Source organism: Podarcis erhardii, assembly GCF_964252035.2.
Source record: "Podarcis erhardii genome assembly, chromosome: 4".
Classification (NCBI taxonomy): domain Eukaryota; kingdom Metazoa; phylum Chordata; class Lepidosauria; order Squamata; family Lacertidae; genus Podarcis; species Podarcis erhardii.
This window is the reverse complement of record NC_138508.1, coordinates 9,486,359-9,498,507: the sequence shown is the minus strand read 5'-3', so window position 1 is coordinate 9,498,507 and position 12,149 is coordinate 9,486,359. Positions and strand designations below refer to the sequence as shown.

General features: G+C 42.6%; 1 protein-coding gene across 1 annotated transcript in view; it reads right to left on the bottom strand.

Annotated features, from left to right (window-relative positions):
* Positions 1-12,149, bottom strand: part of DGAT2 (diacylglycerol O-acyltransferase 2) — a 57,128-nt gene continuing 44,979 nt past the window's right edge. Inside the window, exons 5-8 of the mRNA XM_081860627.1 lie at positions 7,992-8,196; positions 3,758-3,932; positions 699-901; positions 1-387 (exon numbers count right to left, since the gene is read on the bottom strand). Coding sequence (XP_081716753.1) covers positions 233-387; positions 699-901; positions 3,758-3,932; positions 7,992-8,196 — 738 coding nt within the window. The 3' untranslated portion in view covers positions 1-232. The remainder of the gene's footprint in view (positions 388-698; positions 902-3,757; positions 3,933-7,991; positions 8,197-12,149) is intronic.

The window sequence follows — 12,149 nt, the reverse complement described above, 5'->3', positions numbered from 1 at the left end:
TTTCTAGCAAGGTCTAAAGCTTCGATAGTTAGACAATTTTTTTTTTCCTTTTATCCTTTTTAAAGCTCACGCGTGCATTCGCACTCGCCTCCCCGATTCGCAGACCAGAACACACACAGAAAACAACTTGGGCTCCGGCAGAGAATTGTCTTTTGAGGCCGCGTTTGCCAAGCGACTCGCTGCCAGAAAAAGCGCGCAGGAGCGAAAGCACCCGGTTCCCTCCCCGTGGCGGTCAGTTGACTTCCAAGATCTCTGTCTCTGGCAGGCCGAATTTCGTCTTGTACTTGTCAAAGAGTCTGATCAGAGAGCTGACGTAGAGGCTGTGATAAAAGTCTACTTCCTTCTGGCTCGGGTTATCGACTTTGGGGACGGTGATGGGCTCCCCGACTGAAATGGAAAAAGGGGAAACAAGATAAAGGTTAAGAAGCATTGCAAGGGGTTGGAGTAGATTAGACTAATTTAGCCAGCGAGCACTGGTGATCATCTAATGTTTATTGGGTGGATTTCCCCCCTAAATTGATTTTTGAATTCTGAATTTATTGTTATTATACTGTATTTTATGCTGTTTTTTGTTGCATCAGTTAAGAGTTTTAAATTTGTTGTTAGTCACCCCGAGTCCGGTTTTCTGAACCAGGAAGGGCGGGGTATAAATAAAAATTGCGTTGTGTACGTTTCCTTCCGTCGACTGTGATCCTTACCGACAGTGGTGATGGGCTTGGGATATGGCAGCAGCCCCCAGCTGTTCGGGGAGAAAAGTCCTTGTCCATGGAAAACACAAGGAGCTACGCCAATGTACTTCTGGAATTTCTTCTGCACCCAGCGCCCCCACGACCCCTCCTCAAAGATCACCTGCTTGTAGACTTCGTTCTCGCCAAAGGAGTACACGGGAACCAAATCCGCTCTGGAAGAGAGGTGTGAAAGAAAATCAGGGTGGACTTGATTTAAATCAAACCGATTTAAATCACTAGTCAGTAAGACTTGATTTAATTTAATTTAATTTTTTACAGAAAGACTCATTCCTCGCTGGTATAACCTTAATATTTACAAACCAGATGAAGGTTTCGTTTTTGGAATAAAAAAATTTTCAGAGCAGTTTTCACAGTTATATCAAAAATTACTGATTTGGTTACACTGTTAGAAATACACAGAGACAGAGAATTATGAAATTATGGTGAGGTTTAGTAAGTTAACTGTTTATTTTTGGACAACTTTTCTGCTGTTCTTTATTGGAAGGAGAAAAACAATCATTTCCTCAGTAACAATTTAAACAATTTACTTAACTAAAACAATAACATTATAGCATATGTATCCACGTTTGTTAACTGATGTGGTTAAACGATTAAAAAAAAATTAGACTGACTTTCAGCACACATGAAAAACTTAAAACAAATCCTTATTTCCTGATGGATTGCCTTTGGAATATAATGTAACTTAAATAGAAAACTATCTTTAGAAAGATTTCCCCTCCAATAGCATTTTATTTTAAAAATCCAATTTAAATTTAAAAAATCCGATTTAAATTTTAAAACATCATTTTTTTAAAAAAATCATTGATTTTTATCCACCCTGGTGAAAATGGTATCCCTTTTTTGTTTTGTTTTTGCATGCTCTGTCAGCGGAATAAGCATTTTACGTCATTTCATCTCACTTTTAGCTTGCATACCTCCTTTCTATATTGCTATACTTGGGGTAAGCCGAAGAAACAGCAGAGATCGCACACCTTTTTAATAATCTGATCCAATACAAAAATGCCATCATAGGAACATAACTTTAAAACAAAGTACTGTTATAAGTTATCTAAGAGACCACTGTAAGCAGATGGAAACATTGGCAGGATTTTGATTTCACATGTTGTCGTTCAGTCGTTTAGTCATGTCCGACTCTTCGTGACCCCCTGGACCAGAGCACGCCAGGCATTTCTGTCTTCCACTGCCTCCCGCAGTCTGGTCAAACTCATGCTGGTAGCTTCGAAAACACTATCCAACCATCTCGTCCTCTGTCGCCCCCTTCTCCTTGTGCCCTCCATCTTTCCCAACATCAGGGTCTTTTCCAGGGAGTCTTCTCTTCTCATGAGGTGGCCAAAGTCTTGGAGCCTCAGCTTCAGGATCTGTCCTTCCAGTGAGCACTCAGGGCTGATTTCCTTCAGAATGGAGAGGTTTGATCTTCTTGCAGTCCATGGGACTCTCATGAGTCTCCTCCAGCACCAGAATTCAAAAGCATCAATTATTTGGTGATCAGCCTTCTTTAGGGTCCAGCTCTCACTTCCATACATCACTACTGGGAAAACCATGGCTTTAACTATACGGACCTTTGTTGGCAAGGTGATGTCTCTGCTTGATTTCACATGTAGCATAACAATTACCATGGATAATATGGACTGATATAAAAGTTAGAGTTTGGAAGAAGATGCAGTTTTAAATGCTTAAAATGGGACCCTATGGAGGGGGTGGGGGAAAGTCCTGATATTTGGAGAAATCTCTGTACGTATATGGATATATATTTGGATTTTTATAACTTTGTATTGGTAAGAGCAAATAAAAATGTTTTTTTAAAAATAAAGTAATATTCAATAATCCATTCGGATATAATAGTACGCTTAAAACTTTAAGCCCTTTATTTATTTTTATTTAAGTGTCTATACACTTATCGCATTTAAAAATTTTAAATTTATTGTCGTACATTGTTTTAAATGTTTTCCTTCTGGGATTGTACCCCCAAGTGTGTTTTATAAGCTGGTCTCCGACCGTAATAAATTATCTCTATCTATAAGAGTATGCAATCAAATTAAATATCGGCAAATAATAATTAAATCCACTCTTCTAACAATTACAGTAAATGATTTCTAATCGATAAAAATAACAGGGCATAAAATAACACAATACGAATCGAGAAGCAATTGCGTATCTACTGATCACAGTGAAAGATGAGGAAATGAAATCAGTAATGATACATTGGGCAAAAGACAGGCTGCAAAATTTATCCTTTCATTCCACAACCTTTCCCATTCTTTGAGCTGTATATTATATAGCCTGTAATGCTTTGAAAGAGAATATGATGAAAATGATGTATAGATGGTATATTACACCAGAGAAATTAGCTAAAACATATAAGACAAATAATAAATGTTGGAAGTGTAAAGAAAAAGAAGGAACTTTTTATCATATGTGGTGGGAATGTAAAAAAGTAAAGAACTTCTGGGAAATGATATATAATGAGATGAAAAAGATGTTGAAATATACATTTTTTAAAAAAAAACCAGAAGCATTTTTACTTGGTATTATAGGTCAGGACATTAATAGGCAAGATGTTAAATTGTTTTTATATGCAACAACTGCAGCAAGAGTTTTGTTATCCCAGAAATGGAAACAAGAAGAAAGAAAGAAGAATGGCAGACGAAATTAATGGACTATGCAGAATTGGACAAAATGACAGGAAGGATTCAAAACCTGCGGGACCAGAGATTTACAGAAGATTGGAAGAAGTATATGAATTATTTGAAGAGCAACTGGAATCAACAAATTACGCTAATTTTGTAAGGAGAAATATACGAAGTGTTAAAAAGTAGAAAAAGAGAGAGATATTGGTTATGAGTTTGAAATGTAATAGGGAAGATAAGAAATGCATACTGAGAGATTAGACTGGAAAATTTTCAGACAGGATTGATGGAAGTCAAAAATTTGAATAAGATGTAAAAGTATGTTTAATTACTGTTGAAAATTATATATGAAAGATTAAGGTCGTTCTCTCTCCTGCTTACCCGTGGCGCAACGCCAGCTTCACAAAGCCCTTCCGATGCCTCAAGGTCACAGAGTTTTTGCCGGGGGCACAGTTCAGGGACTCGGCAGCGCCCCCCACCACAATCACAATGGCGTTGCCGCTCCCATTCTTGGAAAGGATGTAGTCTATGGTGTCCCGATTCACAGGGCAAATACCTGGACGTTCGGAGAGAGAAAAAAAATTCAGACAAATGGGAAAATCATAGAATTGTAGAAGGGACCGTAGGGGTGGCACTGTGGGTTAAACCACAGCCTAGGACTTGCCGATCAGAAGGTCGGCAGTTCAAAACCCCGCGACAGGGTGAGCTCCCGTTGCTCAGTCCCTGCTCCTGCCAACCTGGCAGTTCGAAAGCACATCAAAGTGCAAGTAGATAAATAGGTACCGCTCCAGCGGGAAGGTAAACGGCGTTTTTATCTTACACTTCGCTCTGGAGGTCCGTTCTTAACCTGAAACTGTTCTTAACCTGAAGCACCACTTTAGCTAATGGGGCTTCCCGCAGCCACCACGCCGCCGGAACACGATTTCTGTTCTCATCCTGAAGCAAAGTTCTTAATCTGAAGTACTATTTCTGGGTTAGCAGAGTCTGTAACCTGAAGCGTCTGTAACCCGAGGTACCACTGTACCTTAACACTCCTCCTTCCACAAGGTTTATTTAACTTTCAACATTTTAATTGCCCCAAATGGTTCAGACCTACTCAAATAATTCAATATCTTCTCAAACCAATCCTCCTCTCTCTCACTGACCAGACGGAGAAGCTCCTAAGGAGGTCTGTTTCTTGCCTGCTGGCTTTGTGGGCTGCCTAGGGCAGTTGGCCGCTTGCTTAGGCCCTCAGCCTCTCCTCAAGCCACCAGATGGGGACCTTGGAGGACCCCTGGCCAGGATTAAGGAGCCTCTCGCCCACCCCCATTGCATGTTTCTTGCTTCCTCTCCCTCACCTTCGCTGGGGAGGCCAGTGGTGTGGAAAGATCTGGAGAATTGCCCCGTCTGTTTGCCCTTGGCTATTTGTATTAGCCAGGAAGGAAACTGACATTTTTTGGGGGGGTGTTAGCATTAGAAAGCGTAGCAGCCTGCAGGACCTTTTGTGTTTCAGATTCTGAAAGGAGAAACAGCCTAAATATGCTGTCCAGATTAGCCACCCTCTCCTAAAAACTGCTTCCTGTTCCCCCAAGCCGATGAAGTGACTTGGCTCGGTGAAAACCATTACAGTGGTACCTCTGGATGTGAACGGGATCCATTCCGGAGCCCTGTTCGCATCCTGAAACAAACGCAACCAACGTCTGCGCGTGCACGGGTCTCAATTTGCCGCTTCCGCGCATGCACATGACATCATTCTGAGCGTCTGCGCATGCGCGAGCTGCGAAACCCAGAAGTAATGCTCAACCCAAAGCTACTTTAACCAAGGTATGACTGTATTTACGGTTTTTAAGTTTACCTGCTGCCTTTCTTTGGTTATTTTCTGTGGCGTTTTTGAACTGTTTCTCTTGCATGTTGCACATCTCCTTTGGACACGTGTGTGTGTGTGTAAGACAGTGGATAAATAGCGACAACGACCAACAATCTTGTTCCTGTTTCCTGCAACATCTGGATAGCTCAGTTGGTTAGAGCGTGGTGCCGATCAGTGCCAGATTTACGTAGAAGCTAAACAAGCTATAGCTTAGGACCCCACTCTCTTGGGGGCCCCCAAAAAGCTATAGCTTAGGACCCCACTCTCTTGGGGGCCCCCAAAACATTTTAAGGGGGATAAAACATACAGCAACATAAAACATACAGCAATAGTGTTTTGTGTTGTGTAGGCTCCTACGATGTAAGTCATGGACCCCCATCTGCTAGCCTGCTCCCTCAAATATCACTGGTTTGCTCCTTCCTACATACAGGGTGCCCATATTCTGCATGGACGGGTTGCATGGCAACATGTGCAAATGGCTTTAGCTACCTATTAGGTCTATAAATTACCATGTAGCATATATTCAGTGCAAAAAACAGCGACAATTTGTTGTTGACAAAGGACAGCTGGACAAATAAAGGGCCCCATGACCTTCAGTAGCTTAGGGCAGGCATAGGCAAACTCGGTCCTCCAACAGTTTTTGGCCTACAACTCCCGTGATCCCTAGCTAACAGGACCAGTGGTCAGGGATGATGGGAATTGTAGTCCCAAAAATATCTGGAGAGCCGAGTTTGGCCATGCCTGGCTTAGGCCCTTATCAAACCTAAATCTAGCCTTGGCCAGACTGTACAGCCTATTGAATTTGTACAGCCAGTATTTATGTGTAGGAGAGCATGAAAAAGCCTCTATGCGCACCCTATGGAGGGGCTGGCATGTGGAAGCAGATCTGTCCCTTGCCCTCGGCTCTGTCATGTTCCTTTCTTCTGGGCTTCCAGTTTGGACACAGTGGTGTCCAAACTTTTTTCCAAGAGGGCCAGATTTGATGAAGTGAGGGCCGACCAAAGGGCCAGCCAGAGTTGTTTTTTGGGATTGAAGTAGTTGACCTTTCTTAGGATTTTACCCCAAAGTTGTTGAGCTTAATTTTTAGGGTTGAAATTCTTGTGCTTTTTTTAGGGTTGAAGTTGTTGAGGGTGGGTTTTTTCAGGATTTTACCCCAGGAAATGAACTTCCACAGGCCGGATTAGACCCCCCCAGAACAGACTTTGGACATGCCTGACCTATTAGGTCCATAAATGACCATATAGCATATATTCAACACAAAAAAACAGCGACCATTTGTTGTTGACAAAGGACAGCTGGACATATAAAGGGCCCCATTACCTTCAGTAGCTTATAAAGGTAAAGGGACCCCTGACCATTAGGTCCAGTCGTGGCTGACTCTGGGGTTGCGGCGCTCATCTCGCTTTATTGGCCGAGGGAGCCGGAGTACAGCTTCCGGGTCATGTGGCCAGCATGACTAAGCCGCTTCTGGCGAAACCAGAGCAGTGCACAGAAACGCCATTTACCTTCCCGCCGGAGTGGTACCTATTTATCTACTTGCATTTTGACGTGCTTTCGAACTGCTAGGTTGGCAGGAGCAGGGACCGAGCAACGGGAGCTCACCCCGTCACGGGGATTCGAACCGCCGACCTTCTGATTGGCAGGTCCTAGGCTCTGTGGTTTAACCCTCAGTGCCACCTGCATCCCATATAGAAGTGTACATATGCTTAATTTGAATATGTTATTATTGAATATTGTTGAATATATATATTATTGAATATTGTATACCCAATGTATCAGCCTCCTGGGGGGGGGGTTTCCACTGTTTGTGTTTTGGTGGTTGGTAAAAAATAAAATTTAAAAAAATGGGGGGGGGGGAGAGAAGCTTCCCTGTCTTACAGACACACACACACATCCAGCCCTCTTCTAAACCAGAAGGAGAAATACAAAACAACAACAACAGTGGCTTCAGTGCTCTTTTTCTGCCTTGGATTATTTTTCCTTCTTTGGCCACATAGAAACGTTCTTATAAATAAATGTGTACACGTGAGCAGACCAATGTTTTATATATTGCTTTACGCCACCCAGAGTGGCTGGAGAAACCCAGTCAGATAGACAGGGTATAAATGATAAAGTGGTTGTTGTTGCTGCTGCTTCTATTAACCCAGATAATGAGCATTTTCATTTAAATGTGTCAAGCAACAGGGATAAGAAGCTTGGGGTTCATCTACATCAATACTGTCTGCACTGACCGACAGCAGCTCTCCAGGGTTTCTGAGAGGGTATCCTCCCCAGCCCTATTGAACCCGGGACTCTTTGCATGCCAAGCAAATTACTCTCCCACTGAGTCACATTCCATTGGTAAAAGGTAAAGGACCCCTCAATGGTTAAGTCCAGTCAAAGGTGACTATGGGGTTGCGGCGCTCATCTCGCTTTCTGGCCAAGGGAGCCGGCGTTTGTCCGCAGACAGCTTTCTGGGTCATGTGGCCAGTAGGACTAAACCCCTTCCAGCGCAACAGAACACAGTGACGGAAACCAGAGCGCATGGAAACGCTGTTTACCTTCCCGCCACAGTGGTACCTATTTATCTACTTGCACTGGTGTGCTTTCGAACTGCTAGGTTGGCAGGAGCTGGGACAGAGCAACAGAAGCTCACTCCGTCATGGGGATTCGAACCGCCGACCTTCCGATAGGCAAGCCCAAGAGGCTCAGGGGTTTAGACCACAGTGCCACCTGTGACTTATTGCCATGTTGAAAATGCACCGTGTCGGCAGGTTTTCGAATCCTTACCCCCAGACATCAAGTAGTCCCTCAAAATGGGCATCCTGAAATTCCCGGCTAACGTCGCGAGGTACGGCCGAATCCCAGGAAACTTCTGGCTCACGCCCGTGGCTTCTGTGCTGAAGTTACAGAAGGCGCCCAGCCCCATGATGCCGTGCGGGTGGTAACCAAAGATGTAATTCCTGTGCGTTGCCAAGTTGTGGGTTTTTACGAGCTGAGGAGGGAGGAGGAGAGACAGAGAGATAAAATGAATGTAAGATACTTCACCGGAACAGAAGAAATGCAAGCTACTTCCACTAAAATGGAGAGAAAAGTTGCTCCCTTGAGATGGAGGAGAGAGAGAGAGATCTTGGCAGTTTGTCTAGCTCTGGAATGGCAACTTTATCTTGACCACAGCAGCTCAGTTTACGTGCCCTAAGAATTCATAAGCCCCACGTTGCTGTTCCGTCTCCAGATAGCTAGGTAAGAACAAAAACAGGAAAAAACCCGTCCGGTTGAACAGCCTTCTTTCCTTTGCTGTTGCATAAGAAAAACAAAAGGCTCTCCGTCACAAGAAAAATACAATAAAGGTCTTCTCTCACATTACAGGCTCAGAGACACACTCAAGATTGTTTCTTAAAAGGCGCAGCTGTTTGAAACCATGCACACTTGGGCAGAGTTAGGGTCAGCTGTAGTTACCCGACAAGCAAAAACTGGGCAGCAGATTCATGTAATGCATGGGTAGGCAAACTAAGGCCTGAGGGGCCGGATCCGGCCCAATCGCCTTCTAAATCTGGCCCATGGACGGTCCAGGAATCAGCGTGTTTTTACATGAATGTGCCCTTTTATAATTATAATTACCTTCCCGCCGCAGTGGTACCTATTTATCTACTTGCACTGGTGTGCTTTCGAACTGCTAGGTTGGCAGAAGCTGGGACAGAGCAACAGAAGCTCACTCCGTCATGGGGATTCGAACCGCTGACCTTCCGATCGGCAAGCCCAAGAGGCTCAGGGGTTTAGACCACTATTATAATTATTTATACCCCGCCCTCCCCAGCCAAGGCCGGGCTCAGGGCGGCTAACAAGCAATAATAAAAACAAGTTGAATGAATACAACTTAAAAACAAGATTAAAATACAACATTAAAAGATTGAAACATTAAAATGCAGCCTCATCACAGGAGGAAAAAGGGAAAAGAAAGAGGGGGAGGGAATCAAATTGGCTCCAAGCCAAAGGCCAGGTGGAACAACTCTGTCTTGCAGGCCCTGCAGAAAGAAATCAAATCCTGCAGGGCCCTGGTCTCATGAGACAGAGCATTCCACCAAGTCGGGGCCAGTACTGAAAAGGCCCTGGCCCTAGTTGAGACCAATCTAACCACCTTGCAACTTGGGACTTCCAAAGTGTTGTCATTTGTGGACCTTAAGGTCCTCCGCGGGGCATACCAGGAGAGGCGGTCCCGTAGGTACGAGGGTCCTAGGCCATGTAGGGCTTTAAAGGTCAAAACCAGCACCTTAAACCTGACCCTGTACTCCACCGGGAGCCAGTGCAGTTGGTAAAGCACTGGATGAATGTGATCCCACGGCAAGGAAATGTTATCAGAGCCGCATTTATTGTGCATTTACAGGCAGAGAATGGGGGTCAGGTGTTTTTACCGTGTCTGAAGAAAGCAAAAAAACCCCAGCCTGTCTTGTTCTGGGCCTTTTAACAGCCTTTTCTATCGAAATTGGCAAGTTAAGCGTAACACAACATAACTTGATGGATGCTCTGGTAACCTCGAGGTTAGATTATTGCAACACGTTAGGGCTGCCTCTAAAGGCTGTTTAGAAAATTCAGCTGGTGCAGAATTCTGAAGCCAAGCTGGGCAAGAAGGTTTGAGCATATTATAACCAATCCTGGCCCCACTGTACTGGCTGCCAATTAGTTTCCGGGTCCAATTCCAAATCAAATTACAGGAATTTGTGGAGACGACTCAATTGACTAGCAAACTCAGAGGAAACTCAAAGCAAAAATTTGCAGGAAAAATGGGATGGTTATAGAAGATATGTTCAAAAATACAATCATAATTTTGACTCTGTGCTAGCATTCTAGTGATAAAGGAATTAAAAGGAGGTGGACAACAATTAGGAATTTATTATGTTTTCAGAACGTATTGGAAAATATATATAGAAAGGTTTATTGTTTGGTGTACATTCGATTGTAAGATAAAATATACGCAAAGGGACTTGATAGGAAGTCAAAGCTGAAGAAAAGACTTTGTAAAATAAAGGGGGGGGGAATATTTACTTTCATTGTTATCATTTTGTGTGTGTGTGTGTCTGTACATATGTGTGTTTTTCTATGGAATGTTTGGGAGGAAATAAGACGGTAAATAACAAATAAACTAAATATTGATGTATGTAATTTTTATCTATCAATTATATTTAGTGGTAGTATGGTTGTAATGTTTTTGTGTAACATAAAATCATTCAATAAAAGTTATTTTTTGAAAAAAGAAAGAAAAAGTTTCCGGGTGCAATTCAATGTGCTGGTTCTGACCTATAAAATGGCTCAGGACCACAATACCTTAAGGATCACCTCTCTCTATATGAACCTACCCGGACCCTGAGATTGTCATCTAAGGCCCTTCTTGGTGCCTCCACCGCAAGAGGTTACACAAGAACAGGGGCTTCTCTGTGGTGGCTCCTCGTTTTTTTTAATGCTCTCCCCCAGGCACCTTAGTTTCATATCTTCAGGCGACAGACAAAAATTCTTCTCCTAGGCCTTTGGCTAGTTAAACAATCTATGGCCTTTTATTTATTTATTTTTCATGGTAAATCTTTATCGGTTTAAAATACAGACGTAAATGATAATTTACAATGAAGGTTAGTATAGAAATATTCAGTACAGAAGCAAAAATATCACGGCATAAGAATAAGAAAAAAGTTAAAAAGACAAAAAAGAAAAGAAAGAAAAGACAAAGGAAAAAGAAAAAAGAACCCAAAAATATATACAAAATCATGTCCATCAAATAAAAATTTCTGCTTAAAATTTCCAATCATTCTCATTATACTATTTCTATTACCATGGTTTTGTCGCACAGCTTTGCGTTATATCCTTTTTCATATATTCCACTAAGGTATTCCACAATCGATGGCCTTTTAAACCAGGAGGGAATAATGTTTTCATTTGTTATTATGCTATGTGTTTTGGGGGTTTTTTAAAAAAATTGTAAACTGCCTTGTGATCCTCGGATGAAGGGTGCTCTAGAAATATTGTTGTTGTTATTAATAAGATCTTTATTTCTTGCTTTTTGCAACATCAATGTCTAACTGGTTTTTAGTTGTCTTTATCGGAAGCTCTTTCGGATGCTTTGCCCCGAAAATATTTTGAAATAAATTACATCACTTGGTACTTAGTTACTCATTTATAAGACATCTTGCCCTGTTCTTCACCTAAGCTGGAAGGGCAACTTACGGCAATATAATCACACAAGTAAAACCATTCCAAACAAGACTCCAAGGTTGCTGACTCAAGTTTACGAGAATATGGGAAATGGACCCATTTTTCAGACACCAGAAACAGCCCAATTTCTAGGGTAAAGTTTCAGGTTAACATTAGCAGCTGTCTGTCTTCTCTGTCGTTCATTTCCACCCTCCAGGGTAAATTGATTCTACTTTTGTAAGCCATATCTCATTTTAGAAAGCAAAAGGCGTAGAGAACACAACCATTGGCTATTCCTCAGTGGCCCTTGTCAAAGCTACAGAACTCCAACTACGAAAGGCTGGCAACCAGGAGGAATCAAACTCTCTCATTGCCTAATCCTCTTTTGAGATATTTTATCTGCACAACTTTTCCCCTCTTTGCGAGAAGCAAAGCTACAGGGAACCAGGCAGAGGGCCTTCTTGGTGGTGGCACCCGCCCTGTGGAACGCCCTCCCATCAGATGTCAAAGAGATAAACAACTACCTGACATTCAGAAGACATCTTAAGGCAGCCCTGTTCAGGGAAGTTTTTAATGTATGACATATTAGTGTATTTTTGGTCTTTGTGGAAGCCGCCCAGAGTGGGCGGGGTACAAATAAAAAAATATTATTATTATTATTGTTATTTTTTGGCTTTCCATCCAGCTCTTGCTGCAACTATGATACAAGGAGTTGCTGAACCCACACCTTTTAATTTCCTCAAAGCCACCCTGGGTGCATTTCACAAG